Source organism: Patagioenas fasciata, chromosome 2 (assembly GCF_037038585.1).
Source record: "Patagioenas fasciata isolate bPatFas1 chromosome 2, bPatFas1.hap1, whole genome shotgun sequence".
In the NCBI taxonomy this organism is placed as follows: domain Eukaryota; kingdom Metazoa; phylum Chordata; class Aves; order Columbiformes; family Columbidae; genus Patagioenas; species Patagioenas fasciata.
In genome coordinates, this window is record NC_092521.1 from 93,769,655 (window position 1) to 93,782,886 (window position 13,232).

Consider the following 13,232-nt stretch of genomic DNA (forward strand, 5'->3'; position numbering starts at 1 on the left):
TTGAGGTAAATTTGTTGTACAAAGGCCAGCTGATACCAGTGAACAAAGGCACAACATATGCCTGTTTATAAATATTTTTTAAAAATCAGTTTAATTTCTTCTTTCATCTTCAATACAATCTGCGATTTGTTTTAATTTGTACTACAGATAATACATCTAAAACTAAAAAATCTATTGACTTCCTATAAATGCAGTGTATTGATATATTTCCTACAATAATGGTGTGTTCCTGCAAATACTATGATTCTGCCTTGTCCACATTTTTCAATGAGAAATTATTCAGATATAGGATTTTGACTGCTTCTTTTTATTAGAATATTTTTGAGTGGTAATTTGGATAGGTATTATTTCCTAAAAGGGCTGTAGGTGGACCAGCTTACCTCGAGGACCAAACATATAGTCCACAAATGCATTAACTTCCTGATCAAAAGCTTTCAGGTGCTCCTAGAAAAAATAAAAAGGATATGTGACATGGCTCATAGAGAGAATACAATTAAACAAGCCTAACAAACCAGCAAAGAGCATGTCATGCTCAAACATTTCCAAAGTACACACCACCATGTCTACTGATAAAACCAAACTCTTTAAAAAAATGACTTAGACTGGACTGTGGTCTAGATAACTTTAGACTGGAAACTGTCTAAACCACAAATCTTTAGGAAGGGAACTTAAGGTTTTACAAATGAAAGAGAACAATTATCACACCAAACTCATCTGTGATGGATGTCTTTTTATCGGCATGCTTTTCTGTTTGGTTTTTTAATGTTTCCTCAACTGAATTTTTTTTTTTTTTTTTTCTGTAGAGAGGACCTGGCAGTTCCTTTGATAAGCTTCACAAAACTGCCTGATTGCAACCAGCCTAGTGACAGAGCTTCAGTTGAATATCTTGATGCTTTACTCTTCAAGAAGGAAACCTTTGGGGTGAGCCAACTGAGATTTCTCTATATCAGTCTCTGAGTTCCTAAAAATGTCTGCAAGAGAAGCCAGACCTCTAGTAATGAAGTTCAGGCCACACAGGGAGGGAGGAAGAGGAAGTATACATTACAGAGACATTGTACTTTGAAGTCTAAGTCAATGAAGCTGCTAAGCTGGCAGGTTTGGCAAGTTTCTGTCTGTTTGTGACCAAGTTGGGAGCTAAGTCATGATCAACACAGTTGTTTGCTCAGTCAGATGTGGTGGCTTCTCCAAAATACTTCTTTGACTCCGGTTCTGGGTGGTGACTTCCTGCATGCCGATGCCTAAGCAGCTCTGCCACAGCCTGAGGTCATAGAATCATAGAATCATGGAATAGTTTGGGTTCGAAGGGACTTTCAAAGGCCATCTAGTCCAAGCCTCCTGCAATGAGCAGGGATGTCTTCAACTAGTTCAGGTTGCTCAGAGCCCCATCCAGCCTGGCCTTGAATCTTCCCAGGGACGGGGCATCTACCACCTCTCTGGGCAACCCATGCCAATGTTTTACCACCCCCACTGTAAAAATTTTTTCTGAATATCTAGCCTGAATCTCCCCTCTTTTAGTTTAAAACTATTACACCTTGTCCCATTGCAACTTGAGGCCATTTCCTCTCATCCTATCACTTGTTACTTGGGGGAAGAGACCAACCCCCTCCATGCTACAACCTCCTTTCAGGTAGTTGTAGACAGCGATCAGGTCCCCCTTCAGCCTCCTTTTCTCCAGGCTAAACAGCCCCAGCTCCCTCAGTCTTGTGCTCCAGACCCCTGACCACCATCATTGCCCTTCTCTGAACTCTCTCCAGCACCCCAGTGTCTTTCCTGTAGTGAGGGGCCCAAAACTGAACACACGATTTAAGGTGTGGCCTCAGCAGCACCAAGTACAGTGGTATGATCGCTTCCCTAGTCCTGCTAGTTATGCTATTCTTGATGCAAGCCAGGATGCTGTTGGTCTTTTTGGCCACCTGGGCACACTTCTGGCTCATGTTCAGCTGTCTGTCAACCAACACTCCCATGTTCTTTTCCTCCAGGTAGCTTTCCAGACACTTTTTCCCGAGCCTGTAGCGCTGCCTGGGGTTGTTGTGACCCAAGTGCAGGACCTGGCATTTGTCCCTGTTGAACCTCATACAATCAGCCTTGATCCATCTATTCAGCTCATCCAGATCCTCCTGTAGAGCCTTCCTACCCTCAAGCAGATCAGCACTTGCACCCAACTTGGTGTTGTCTGCAAAATATACCGAGATTGCTTTTTTCATAGGTTACCATTTTGATGCAACTTGTGATAGCTGACCTCTTACACCTGGCTAGGATGAGCAGACATCACGCTGAATAGATGAGCCAGTCTAAAGTTAAATCTGCCTCCTCATGAATGTGCTTAAATGACAGAGTGGGGATTTGTAGCAGCTCCCAACCATGCTCTAGTCTCTCTTAATTAGCACCAGGTCTATTTGGTGGCTGGTTTGCTTTCATTTTTAATTTGAGAATAGAATTTTTTCTAGGAGGTGCAGCAGAAGAAACAAATATACCTCTTAAGAATGTCCCAGTATTTACCTCCTTTTTGGCTTTTTTACAGCTTATCTTAGTTTACAGAAACAAAACCAGAGATTATGAGAAATAGATGTACAAGGTTGTTAAAGAAAATACACTTGTTTATATACCTAATACTAGTATTTTGGAGAAAAAATAATCTTGCTTTAAAAAAGAAAGGTCATTTTGTTTGACTAGTCTTGTCACCTTCCTGTCAACACCACTACAAGAGACCATACCATATTTCTGGGGTTTAGGGCATGTCCTTAATAGCACCTCTGGCAAACTAGATGCAAATGTCTTGTTCAACATGATCTGTTGTATTTCTGAAGAAAAGCAAATTTAAAAAGCCTGAATAAAACTATGTACTCAGGCAACTCCTCTCTGGCAAATCACTGTAACAGCCTTTATCAATGCAGGTATTTGAGTTACAAGGCTAAAGATTAATGTGTATTTCATGGTTTTACTTCTGTTTTACAGGCCATTGCTCTCAGTATTGGCAATGCTAGCAGTTTGACAGGATTTCAGACAGATTTGTGGAAGATCTATTTGCCTACACCTATGAAAAAGACCTTAGAAACATAAGGAGGGAGCATAAAGCCAATGATGCTAAAGCAATAGAGAGATCTCTAATGAGTTTCAACATTTTGCAATTGAAACAAGTGAATAAGTAGCATGGTGTGCATATGTGAATTACTGTTTTCATTCTGATTGCACTTAAAGCACTATTTCGAAGTCAAAAGGTACGGAAAATATAACTTCTCTTTCTTTGTTTATGTATCTTTGTTAGTGCTGGGCTTCACTGAGAGACCAATGTCTAGTGGTTTCCTAATAGTTTTAGTAAAAGTATAAGCTGTGCAAAAATTATGCACATGGTATTTAAACAGTGCAAGTATCACAATACCTTTGATTTGTCACAATACCAATGATCTTTAAGGATTATCTACCGCCCCCTGAAAACACTGCCTCAAGTGGTTTAAGTTAATCTTCATATAGCTATAAAAACCAGGCTACTGGATCCAATGTAAGCATGAAAATCTCCTTTCTTTTACAGAAGCAAGTGGGTGGACATGTCCCTGTCAACTATTGTTCCCAGTGAGAATCTTAAAAAAATCTCCCAACCACTACCTTAGGGAACTAATACCACAGTCTAGAAGCAAGGAGCTTATAGCCAAAGTAACTTGTTTGATCACTTGGGACCAGAAATGGCCACCAACAGATTGGGGAAACCACTGAAAGTCTGAGGTCCAGGAGGAGAATTTGCCCACATGCATGAGGTTTTCATAACTTGTGTTAGTCTAAGGATGGATATTCTAAAATCAAAGGCTCCTTGAAGTTCAGAGATGGCAATACCAGGGTTTTCTGATCTGGGTGTGTATGCAGCAGTACTTTACTTCATAAAGTACCAACAATACTGTGATTAAAAGGCAAACAAAAAGCAATTATTAAATATAGGCATACATTATGAGGTGTGTTTGTGAGGTTATTCATTTGATTTTGTGGATTTTAAATGGCTTTCTGAAGTACACGTCCCACAAACGAGTAAGCTACATTCAATCTTACCTATTCTATCTGGAAACCTTTTGTATTAGTGAAGTTTTTTCCATGCAAAAACCTTGAATGTCATTTAGTATCTCAAAAACCCAAGATAATTTGTTCCTTGTTCTTACACAGCTATATAGAAATTATAACACTCTGTACAAAAAGAAATCTTATTTCAGGCTTCAAACAAAAAACAGAAATGGATGCCAGCCTCTGCTCTCCGATAGAGCTCCTGGAAGCTGATGTGATATTTTAAACAACCATGATAGAAAATACATATATTAACTGTATGGTGATTTTTATTATTTAGATGGCAACTTTTCCTTAATTGCTTGAAGAGTTCTGCTCTGTAAATAGTTAGTGACTGAGCAGTACTGGAATTAATGTGAATTTACCAGCGTGTTTAAAAAAACTCATTTTAGATGCCTGCATATATTTAAACACACAAATATTAAAGTAGTATTGGAAAACTGTAGTGCTGTCTCCAGAATGGCTGAAATAGGGGGTGAAATGTAACAAAGGGAAGCCAAAGATAAATCTCAGGACTGTGGCATGACTGTTCACAAAATTATTTGTTTAGCTTTTTTATTGTTTGGAGCATTTAAAATTAATCTGGAACAAAGACGTACAATAGGGGACAACTTAGCAACAGATTGTTTTAGACCAATTTCTAGGATTTTTGTCATCTTTATCTTCTATGATTTGTGTGTTATATCTGTAGGAGGAATATGTGTATAACAGTACTTAAAGAAAGCAGTGGAGAAATATGAAGCTGAAGGCAGAAAGGTGCCCAGAGTTTGCTATGTCTTGTGTCATTAGAACAAAGGGGATAGTAAATGAAATTGGGAGGCAGGACATCCAGAAGTTGATATTAAACTGTTACTTCATGTAATTTATAATTAATATATGAAACTCATTGCTGGATAATCTCACTGAGAGCAAGAACAAGCTGGAGTGAGCTTATGATATAGACAGCTAGCTAGGGGATGAGACTGCTGCTATGTCCGATGGATGCACAGGGAAGGAAGGAAGGAAATTAGCTAGAAGAGACATTATTTCAGATCTTCTTTCTTAGCATCTCAGATTAACTGTTTCAAGAAACAGAAACTGGACTGCTTATTTGATATGTCTGTGTCCCATGTTCTGGGACATTACAGGGTGTTTCAAAAAGATGGACCAAATTTGAAATTACTGTATCTCTGCAACCATGAACTACCCATGAATGAAACTCTGATCACTTAAAAGGGCAGGGCATAGGGTTTCATTTTTTTTTTTTTTGTTTTGTAAATTTTTGTACAATTGTAACATGTTGCCATAGTGAAATATACTGCTTTGAAATTGGGTCCGTCTTTTAAAAACAAACTGGGCTGCCTGAAGGGCTCATTTGCCAATGTAAGATGCATCCATGCGGAATGTTTTTGCTAGTGTAACAATCTCACTGCCTGATTCCTTCCCAATAAGCAGTATTGTGAAGCCAACAGACTTTTGTAACTGGATTTGTCCTATGAAGGCATGTAATTTGGTGTGGCAGGACTGAAGCTAAGTAGTACTGCAGCAAGGGAAGGTCTGCTAGTGGTCTCGGTCCAGTGAGGTGCCCAGATAATATGTGAACAATGTTCGGTAATGCTCCTATTTTGCAGAAGAAAACCTAGAATAGCTAATAGAAAGAACACCAATGACTCCATCTAAACATACAGTTATTATGGGTTCCAAGAGAAGAGAGATCTATCTCTTCGGTTTTGAAAATGCAAGTTGTACAAGATGTTTTCATTTAAGGCAAAAATCTCTGTATGAAAAACACAGTATAATGAAGAAAAAAAAAAAAAAGGCTGATCCTGATCCCACTTTAGCACAGAAAATAAAAAATGAATTCATATATTTATCTTTCTATTTCCTTTCTTGTGAAAGTTTTCACGATAAACTGTAAGCACTCCAGGAGAAAAAGATGTTATTCTGGTCAGCAAATTATTTAAAAGGCTTCAAGAGCAGCTCTGAAGGTAACAAAGAATAGCACTGTTGATACTTGAGAAACACACAGTTTATCTGTAAGAGTTCAGTAAAGGCCATATCTGTTCTGGAAGCAATTTATTTGATTTTTAATGTTTTTCATCCAGATTAAATTTCATTCCTAATATTTTTCTCACACAATATATGCTCTATTCTGCTGCTAAAGCTTGCATGCTACATGCAAAGGTCTGGGCCTTTTCCAGTTGATATTACCAAATTCTGCACTTTTTGTGACAAAAAAGGGCAAGATTTTTGCAGCTGAGGGATATTTTTGCATGTATTTGGAAACTACTGACTGCAGGTTGGCATCTTATGCAAGGCTGGGAGCTTGCAGGCCTGCCTGTTATCTGGCAGAGTAAGTTGGTGGGGGAGCTGATTCATCAAACCAGCTGTTTTTTTCTAGAGGGGGTTGAGAGCAGCTGTCTGAACAGTGATTATAGCCAGAAGTGCTGAACACCTTCTCCTGTGCTGATTTAGTCACTGTAGAGAAAGCTGAGTTGATGCTGGTGTTACTGAGGGTGAAAAAATAAAAAGGAGAAGGTAGCTGCAAAGGAAAGCTTGCAGATTTTGCTTTGGTAGCTGCTCAGGTTACCCTACCTGCAAGAAAATGCTGTTTTTCAGTGGCTTCCTCAATAAAAAGACTGGTTAGTAATTTCTGATATGAAAAATGAATGGAAGGATGTGAAGTTTAGTAGGCATGCAAAGACACAGGTAAATGTAGCCAGAAGTTTTATCTTCAGCAGTTACTACATTTGGACTGTCTAGGTTAGGGGTGTCAAACTCATTTTCACTGGGAGCCGTCTCAGCCTTCCTATTGCCTTCAAAAGGCCAAATATAATTTTAGGACTGTATAAATGTAGGAGTAGTGATATTTATACAGTCTTGTTATGTTTGGCCCTTTGAAGGCAACTGTGAGGCTGATGTGGCCGTCCCGTGAAAATGAGTTTGACACCCCTGGTCTAGGTGGATTGACATTGAAAGAGGTAAGTTGTTGTTTTTTTTGCTATATTCCTGTAATTTTGAAGTCAGGGCACTTGTGTCTAAAGGTTCTCTTACTATATTGTTATTCAGAGAATTTTACCATGTGGTTTAGCAATACCTGCAAGAAAGCAGTAGGCTGGCAGCATTATCTGCACCAAGCCTGAAGCAGAACATTTGACTTGCCTAAGTTACCAGGAGCATGCTAAAAGATGCTACTTACACAGGTAAACTGAATTTCTTCAATTTTGTCCTGTTTTTTAGTTCTGTGCTCTTTCTACTTGAACATATCTTGCAAGGAAGAGTTAAATCTTCAAAGGTGTCTGGGGTGTAGTGTTGTGCTGTGTGATGCTAAGGTGTCTTGATGGGCTCTGTGGTCCCAAGCTCCTTATGCAAGGTAGAAGACCTGAGTACCCGGCTTCCTATGCTGTGCAGACAGATGGGCTGGGAAAGGGTGTGGGAGCTCCCTTTCTGCAGGGTGGTACCTAAACAGCCAGCTGCCTCCCTTTGCTTGCAACTTGCAGGCACTGACTGTCTCTGGAGCTGGGTACCTACAGAAGCCTTTCTCCTTGCAAAAACAGCCCAGATAAGAAAGTGGAACCTGTGTAGAAGCAGCAGCCAGCATGTCATGTGGTCCTGTGGTACCGGTGTCCATGCCTGCCCTCTGTCTAATCTGTCCGTGGGCTTTCAGCTTGTATCCTCCATCTGCCCTGAGCCTTAGACTAGCAGTTAACTCATTAATAACTTTTCTTCATTTCTTCAACTGCAGCTCTTGTCTCCCCAATAAATACTTCAGTGTACATCTGAGCAGGGACTAGAATCCAGACATTGAGATGGACGACTTCAGTTTCAATTTTTCCCTTTTCTTTGATGCTAGTGATGGCTGACTATGCTCAGAAACTTAGGACGATGTGCCAGCTCAAGTAATTAAGGAAATGATAAAAAGATGTGAGATACGAGTTCAAGTTAGGGAGAAGAGCAGTTTGAAGCTTCGTCTCCCATACAAGAGGTGAAGGCTGTATGCATTGAATTAGTGGTAATGGTAAGGTGGTGGGTTTGGTGGGACCACAAGTACTTAGTTTTGGACTGTATGAAGCAATCTGAAATCTAGGCTTAGAAAACCATGTCCCACAGGGGAGGGAGGGCAAGGAAGGCATGGCTCATGGGCATTCTAAGGATTTAGTTGCTTAGGCAAGTTTAGTTACATGCAAAAATACAGGTGCTGTTACAACTGAAAACAGTAATGTCTCAAGAATTTAGGAGACTCCAACATCACGTGACAGTTGGGCTCTAAATTTTGGGCATAGGTACTATGAAAAAGCAATTAAATGACTGAAAGAATAAAGAGAACAGCCTGCTGCAGTCTCTAGTTCTTATTTCACATCCACCTCTGCTTTGCCAGCATTTTTGGAGGGCTTCATAGCTTCTTAGCATATGTGCTTCAACCAAGCAAAAATCTAGTCTCATGATGCTGAGGTGGGTCAGATTTAAACTGCAGTTTTGAAAAGGAATCCAGAAAAATGGCACTTCAAAGCATAAATGCCAGCTTATCTGTTTGTTTTCTTGGTTTGCTTCAACTTAGTCATTTGCTGTATTTTTATTTTCAAAGCCGTTGTGCTTCACCTACAGAAAAAAAATCACTCAAACTGCTACTTCCATCTCATTTTTTAAAACAAAAACCCACAAAAAAACCCAAACAAAAACCCCAAACTAGTTCATATTTTGTTCATTAATTACCCTTACTGAAAGCTGTCTTCAGTAAGCCTGGGCTTATGGAAAAAAATCTTAAAATGAACAAGAATATCTCTGTGAGATCCATGAAGAGGATTCAGAAAAAATATTCCTTGCTCCACTCTGGGTTGAGAACTGCAACATTTGTGCCTGTTCGTGTTTGAAAATAAGGACAATAGCATGTCGTCCCATACTGTAGATTCACGTTCTCCTCATGCCTGTGCCCTGTGGCAGACTGCAGGGGTTGATGTTAGGGATTTGCTGTACAGGGAATCCCTTCTACCCCTTATTTTCTCCTGCTATTTTTTTTTCTTTTTGAGCTGGGGGGATGTGGGGGGCGGGGTGGGTATTGCTGGGTTCCAAAGGCACCCTGCATAGTGGTTTCACTGACACTATGTAAACTACTGAGTCTCAGGCTAATTCTATAGGGAAAAGCAATTTGTTATCAGATCTCTTCTTATCCTTATGCTGCCTGATAGTGAGGAGAGTGGAGTTATATGTGCTGCTTCCCACAGCTTGTCTGTGAGTCCCAGTGTGCTGAGATCTTTGAAGAGAAAGGGTTTGTTTGTGCCCTGAATGTTTAAAGGTGTGGCCACCATATATTTAAGCAGAAGCAGTCTTGAAAGCTTCTACACTTTCCTTGGAGTACAGGCAGGCAGGAGGTCCTCACTATACCCTGCTGTAGGGAAGTGTGACACTCTTAAATTAGTTTCTCCCACCAGCTGCTCTCTGAATGTTCAGCAATAGTATTTCATAGTGCTTTCTTCATCATTTCACAAATCCCAAGCTCATACTCAAAATGGTCTCTGCCCTCCTAGAGTTGATTGCAACAGTTCAGCAGAAGTCTTTCCTCTTGATAATATCCCTCTGTTCTTTGGGGAGTTAGAAACTGGTCTTTTGACTAATGTGCACCTAAACCAAGTTTCCCTGTGGTCTTCATGTATCTCTGGTGAATAATGCCACCTTTATGCCATTCCACTTGTGCTGGTGATACTTTTTGTCAGTGTCTTTCCCCACAAACCAGACTGAAATATTAAAGCAATAGGAACTCTGGACCCAGAAAATATCCTTCCTCATTGCCCAGGGTGGAGAAAGAGCAGAGAGTACCAAACCAACAGCTTCCATGGGCAGATCGAGAGACTTCCACAGAAAAGAGTGTGGTCAGAAGGGCTTGCCTCAGGCCTGCCTTGAATTAATTCCCATTTCTGCTAAGTGGCTAGTAGCAGAAAACCAAACCCATCCTTCAGTATCTGTTCCTGTGTTCAGTTTTTAAAATAAAAGTGCTTTTCTTCTGGTGAAAGGGAAGCACATGACTTTTGTGGCTTGAATGTTGAGAAACTTCCACATACTCCTCTGTGGAGTGCCAGTTCGGGTCACCTACATAAGAGCAGGGGGACAGAGTTCTCTTAACAACCCCCTGCTTGGGCATCTTACGGCTCTCAGAGCTTTATTCACAGAGACCATTAAGAGAAACGGTGGCCTACTAAAGGCAGAACCTTTGCTATGCTGCCCACATGGCACTCATACCCCCTTGCCCTTTGGTGAGTTTTCTCATTGCCTCCCAAAAGAGCATGCACTGTGCAAGGGTCTCCCTCTCTTCATGTGGGCTGAAATGGGTGCCTGATGCAACTTGCTGGTGGTGGTGATGCACCTTCACCACTGTGTTTAATACAAATGGCACCATCCGTCTGGAGTGGAGAGGGGTGCTAGGAACAGAAGAGGGCTCAGTGACGGGAGAAGCAGCATGTTTCCCTGTCTCCCTTCTGCATCTTGGCTCAGTTTACAGCAATGCTTAAGTCACTCATAGTGGGAAAAACACACATGCAGGGCTGTGCAGCTGCAGCGTTCCCTCTGGTGGGGGAGTGAGAAGCACAGCAACAAACACAGGCTCTGGGTTAATGTGCTCAGTGCTTACAGCTAGCAGGACATACCAAAGCCATCCATGTAGAGCACATGCTTCTCTCAGAGGTTAAACACCTTTGATTTCTGTGCAACAGAGACCTCTTGTTATCAGTGAACCTGTCCTCTCTGCGATTCACCTCTGATGGAGTAGAAAGGAAAGTATCTCTTCGGCTTGGCTTCTTTGCCTGCAGTGGTTGGTCCTGGAGCAGAATGGGGCACACACCTGCTCCAGGAGGTTCCTGTGCTCCAGGCAAGGCTTCACCTCATCACCTCAGGCTGGGAGACTGATCCAAGGAGGCCAACTATGCTTAGTCTTTCACACAACATGCCCTCACTCAATCCTGCTTACAGCCACAACCACAGTTCAGATGCATACCCCATGTCAGCTGTAATCTATCTCATCTTTACCTGTAGCTACAACATCTACCCTCAGCGCTGTTTTTCTTGGTTTTTACAAGTGTGAATCTGTAAGCAACCCTTGCTGCTGTGATGGTTCTTTAAAACAAAAGCTTATGGAATGACGAAATTTTACTGTTCTTGAGGTGGTTTTAGGAAATGCAATATATGATAACCCAATGCAATGAAAGGAAAAAAATTCAAATTTACTTTTGGGTTTTCCCAGCATTCACCTTCCTAAATAGAGTCATATAACATGAAGATCAAACTGTAAAAGCTTTGTGTGTATGTTTTCATTATCCCTAACTAACAAAAAATGCACCCCCCCCCCCCTTTTTTTTCCCCCCTTTCCAAAAGACTGCGTTTTAATTCTTGATACTTTAAGGCTTCACAAACTATCATAGTTATCATGTCTCTCTGAAAATGTAGGATTCTAGTTGCAGGGATGCAGAACAGCGAGTTCTGCCTTGTGCTGCTAAATTTACAATAACGTGAAGAAAAACAGAAACTCAGCATGTATTTCTTTAGCGTGGTTCTATTTGCAGAGTGAGTTATTGTGCTGGTTTTGGCTGGAATAGAGTTGGTTTTCTTCATAGTAGCTAGCATGGGGCTATGTTTTGGATTTGTGCTGGAAACAGCATTGATAACACGGAGATATTTTAGCTATTGCTAAGCAATGCTTACACAGAGTCAAGGCTGTCTCAGGTCCTTGCTCCAATCAGCCAGTAAGTAGGTTTGGGGTGCACGAGAGGTTGGGAGGAGGCACAGCTGGAGCAGCTGACCCCAACTAACCAAAGGGATATTCCAGACCATATGATGTCATGTTCAGTAATAAAAGCCAGGGGAAGAAGAGAGGGAGGACATTTGGAGTTAATGGAGTTTGTCTTCCCAAGTCACCATTACACGTGCTGGAGCCCGTCTGTCCTGGAGATGGCTGAACACCTGCATGCCCATGGGAAGTGGTGAATCAATCCTTTGTTTTGCTTTGCTTGTGCACAGGGCTTTTCCTTTGCCTATTAAACTGTCTTTATCTCAACCCACAAGGCTTCTCACTTTTACCTTCCTGATTCTCTCCCCCATCCCAGCAAGAGGTAGTGAACAAGTGTCTGTGTGGTGCTTAGTTGCTGGCTGGGGCTAAACCATGACAAGTTCACCGTTTTACTAGGTGTAAAACTCCTGAAACCAGGTTCCCTGGCTTTGGGGGTTGCCATCATAAGCAGGCATTTTGTGAGCACCTCAATCCTGCATGGCAGGCCTTTGCACCCAGGAGGCTCTGGAGAAATGCTCTTCTCTCAAGACTTACTAGTTGTTGGTTGATGTTGTACTCCTTTAGGAAATGGGAGTTTAAGCTGTTTTCAGCTGGGGAGCCAACATACTCCAGGCTTTGTGCTTCTGGAGAAGCAGCACTAATATTTAGGTTCTTTCTGCTTTGGGATTTCTAGATCTGTTTAACAAGAGGTCTCTTTTCACTCTGTTTTGTAGTCCTGCTCCATGTTATACACCCTCATTCCATACATGGGAATGAGGACCTACGTGGAGAAATATCTGCTTTATAGCTTCTATCAGGACTTAAATCAGGCTAAAGCACCATCAACATCAAAGGTGAGTAAGCCCTAAGATGCAGAACAATGTTTTATAAGAACATTGTAAGTAATAGAGCTATTTCAGACATAATTCTGTTTTTTCTAGACTGTTCAACCTGCCAGGAGTCATAGAAAATTTTAATTTCTTACATAAAATAAGGTAAGTCTTATTTCATCAGCCATGGTACTGCCAGATGATATATCATCATGAGGTAAATTGCTCTTACAAAATTGATCAGCTGTTTATTCTTTTTTAAGTACAAGGAGAAGGAATTTGAAAGGTTTTTTGCACTACAGTTTTATGGGATAGTATGAAAGTGATTTAAGAGCCAATTAATATTCACTTGGTTTCCAAAAATCTATTTATAATTTAAGTACTTGAAAGCATCCAGCCTATTACACATTTTAAAATTGTTTTATATTGTAAAAGGCTGAGTGGTTGCATTGTCTCCAGGATGAAAAATTCTCTTTCTAGAGTCACTGCTTACAGGATTTTCGTTCTATGAATTTCCAAGCTGTTTTTGCTCTGGTCTTTATAATCATATTAAGTAATCACTAAAATAAAATACAGCAATGGCAGTGCTCAAAATAGAACTCATATGGCCTTAAAAGAAAAGC

At 40.8% G+C, this 13,232-nt stretch overlaps 1 protein-coding gene across 1 annotated transcript in view; it reads right to left on the reverse strand.

Moving 5' to 3' along the window:
* ELOVL2 (ELOVL fatty acid elongase 2) overlaps positions 1 to 13,232 on the reverse strand; it is a 52,803-nt gene that overhangs the window by 25,836 nt on the left and 13,735 nt on the right. The window contains 1 exon segment of the mRNA XM_065832958.2: positions 381 to 444. Coding sequence (XP_065689030.1) covers positions 381 to 444 — 64 coding nt within the window.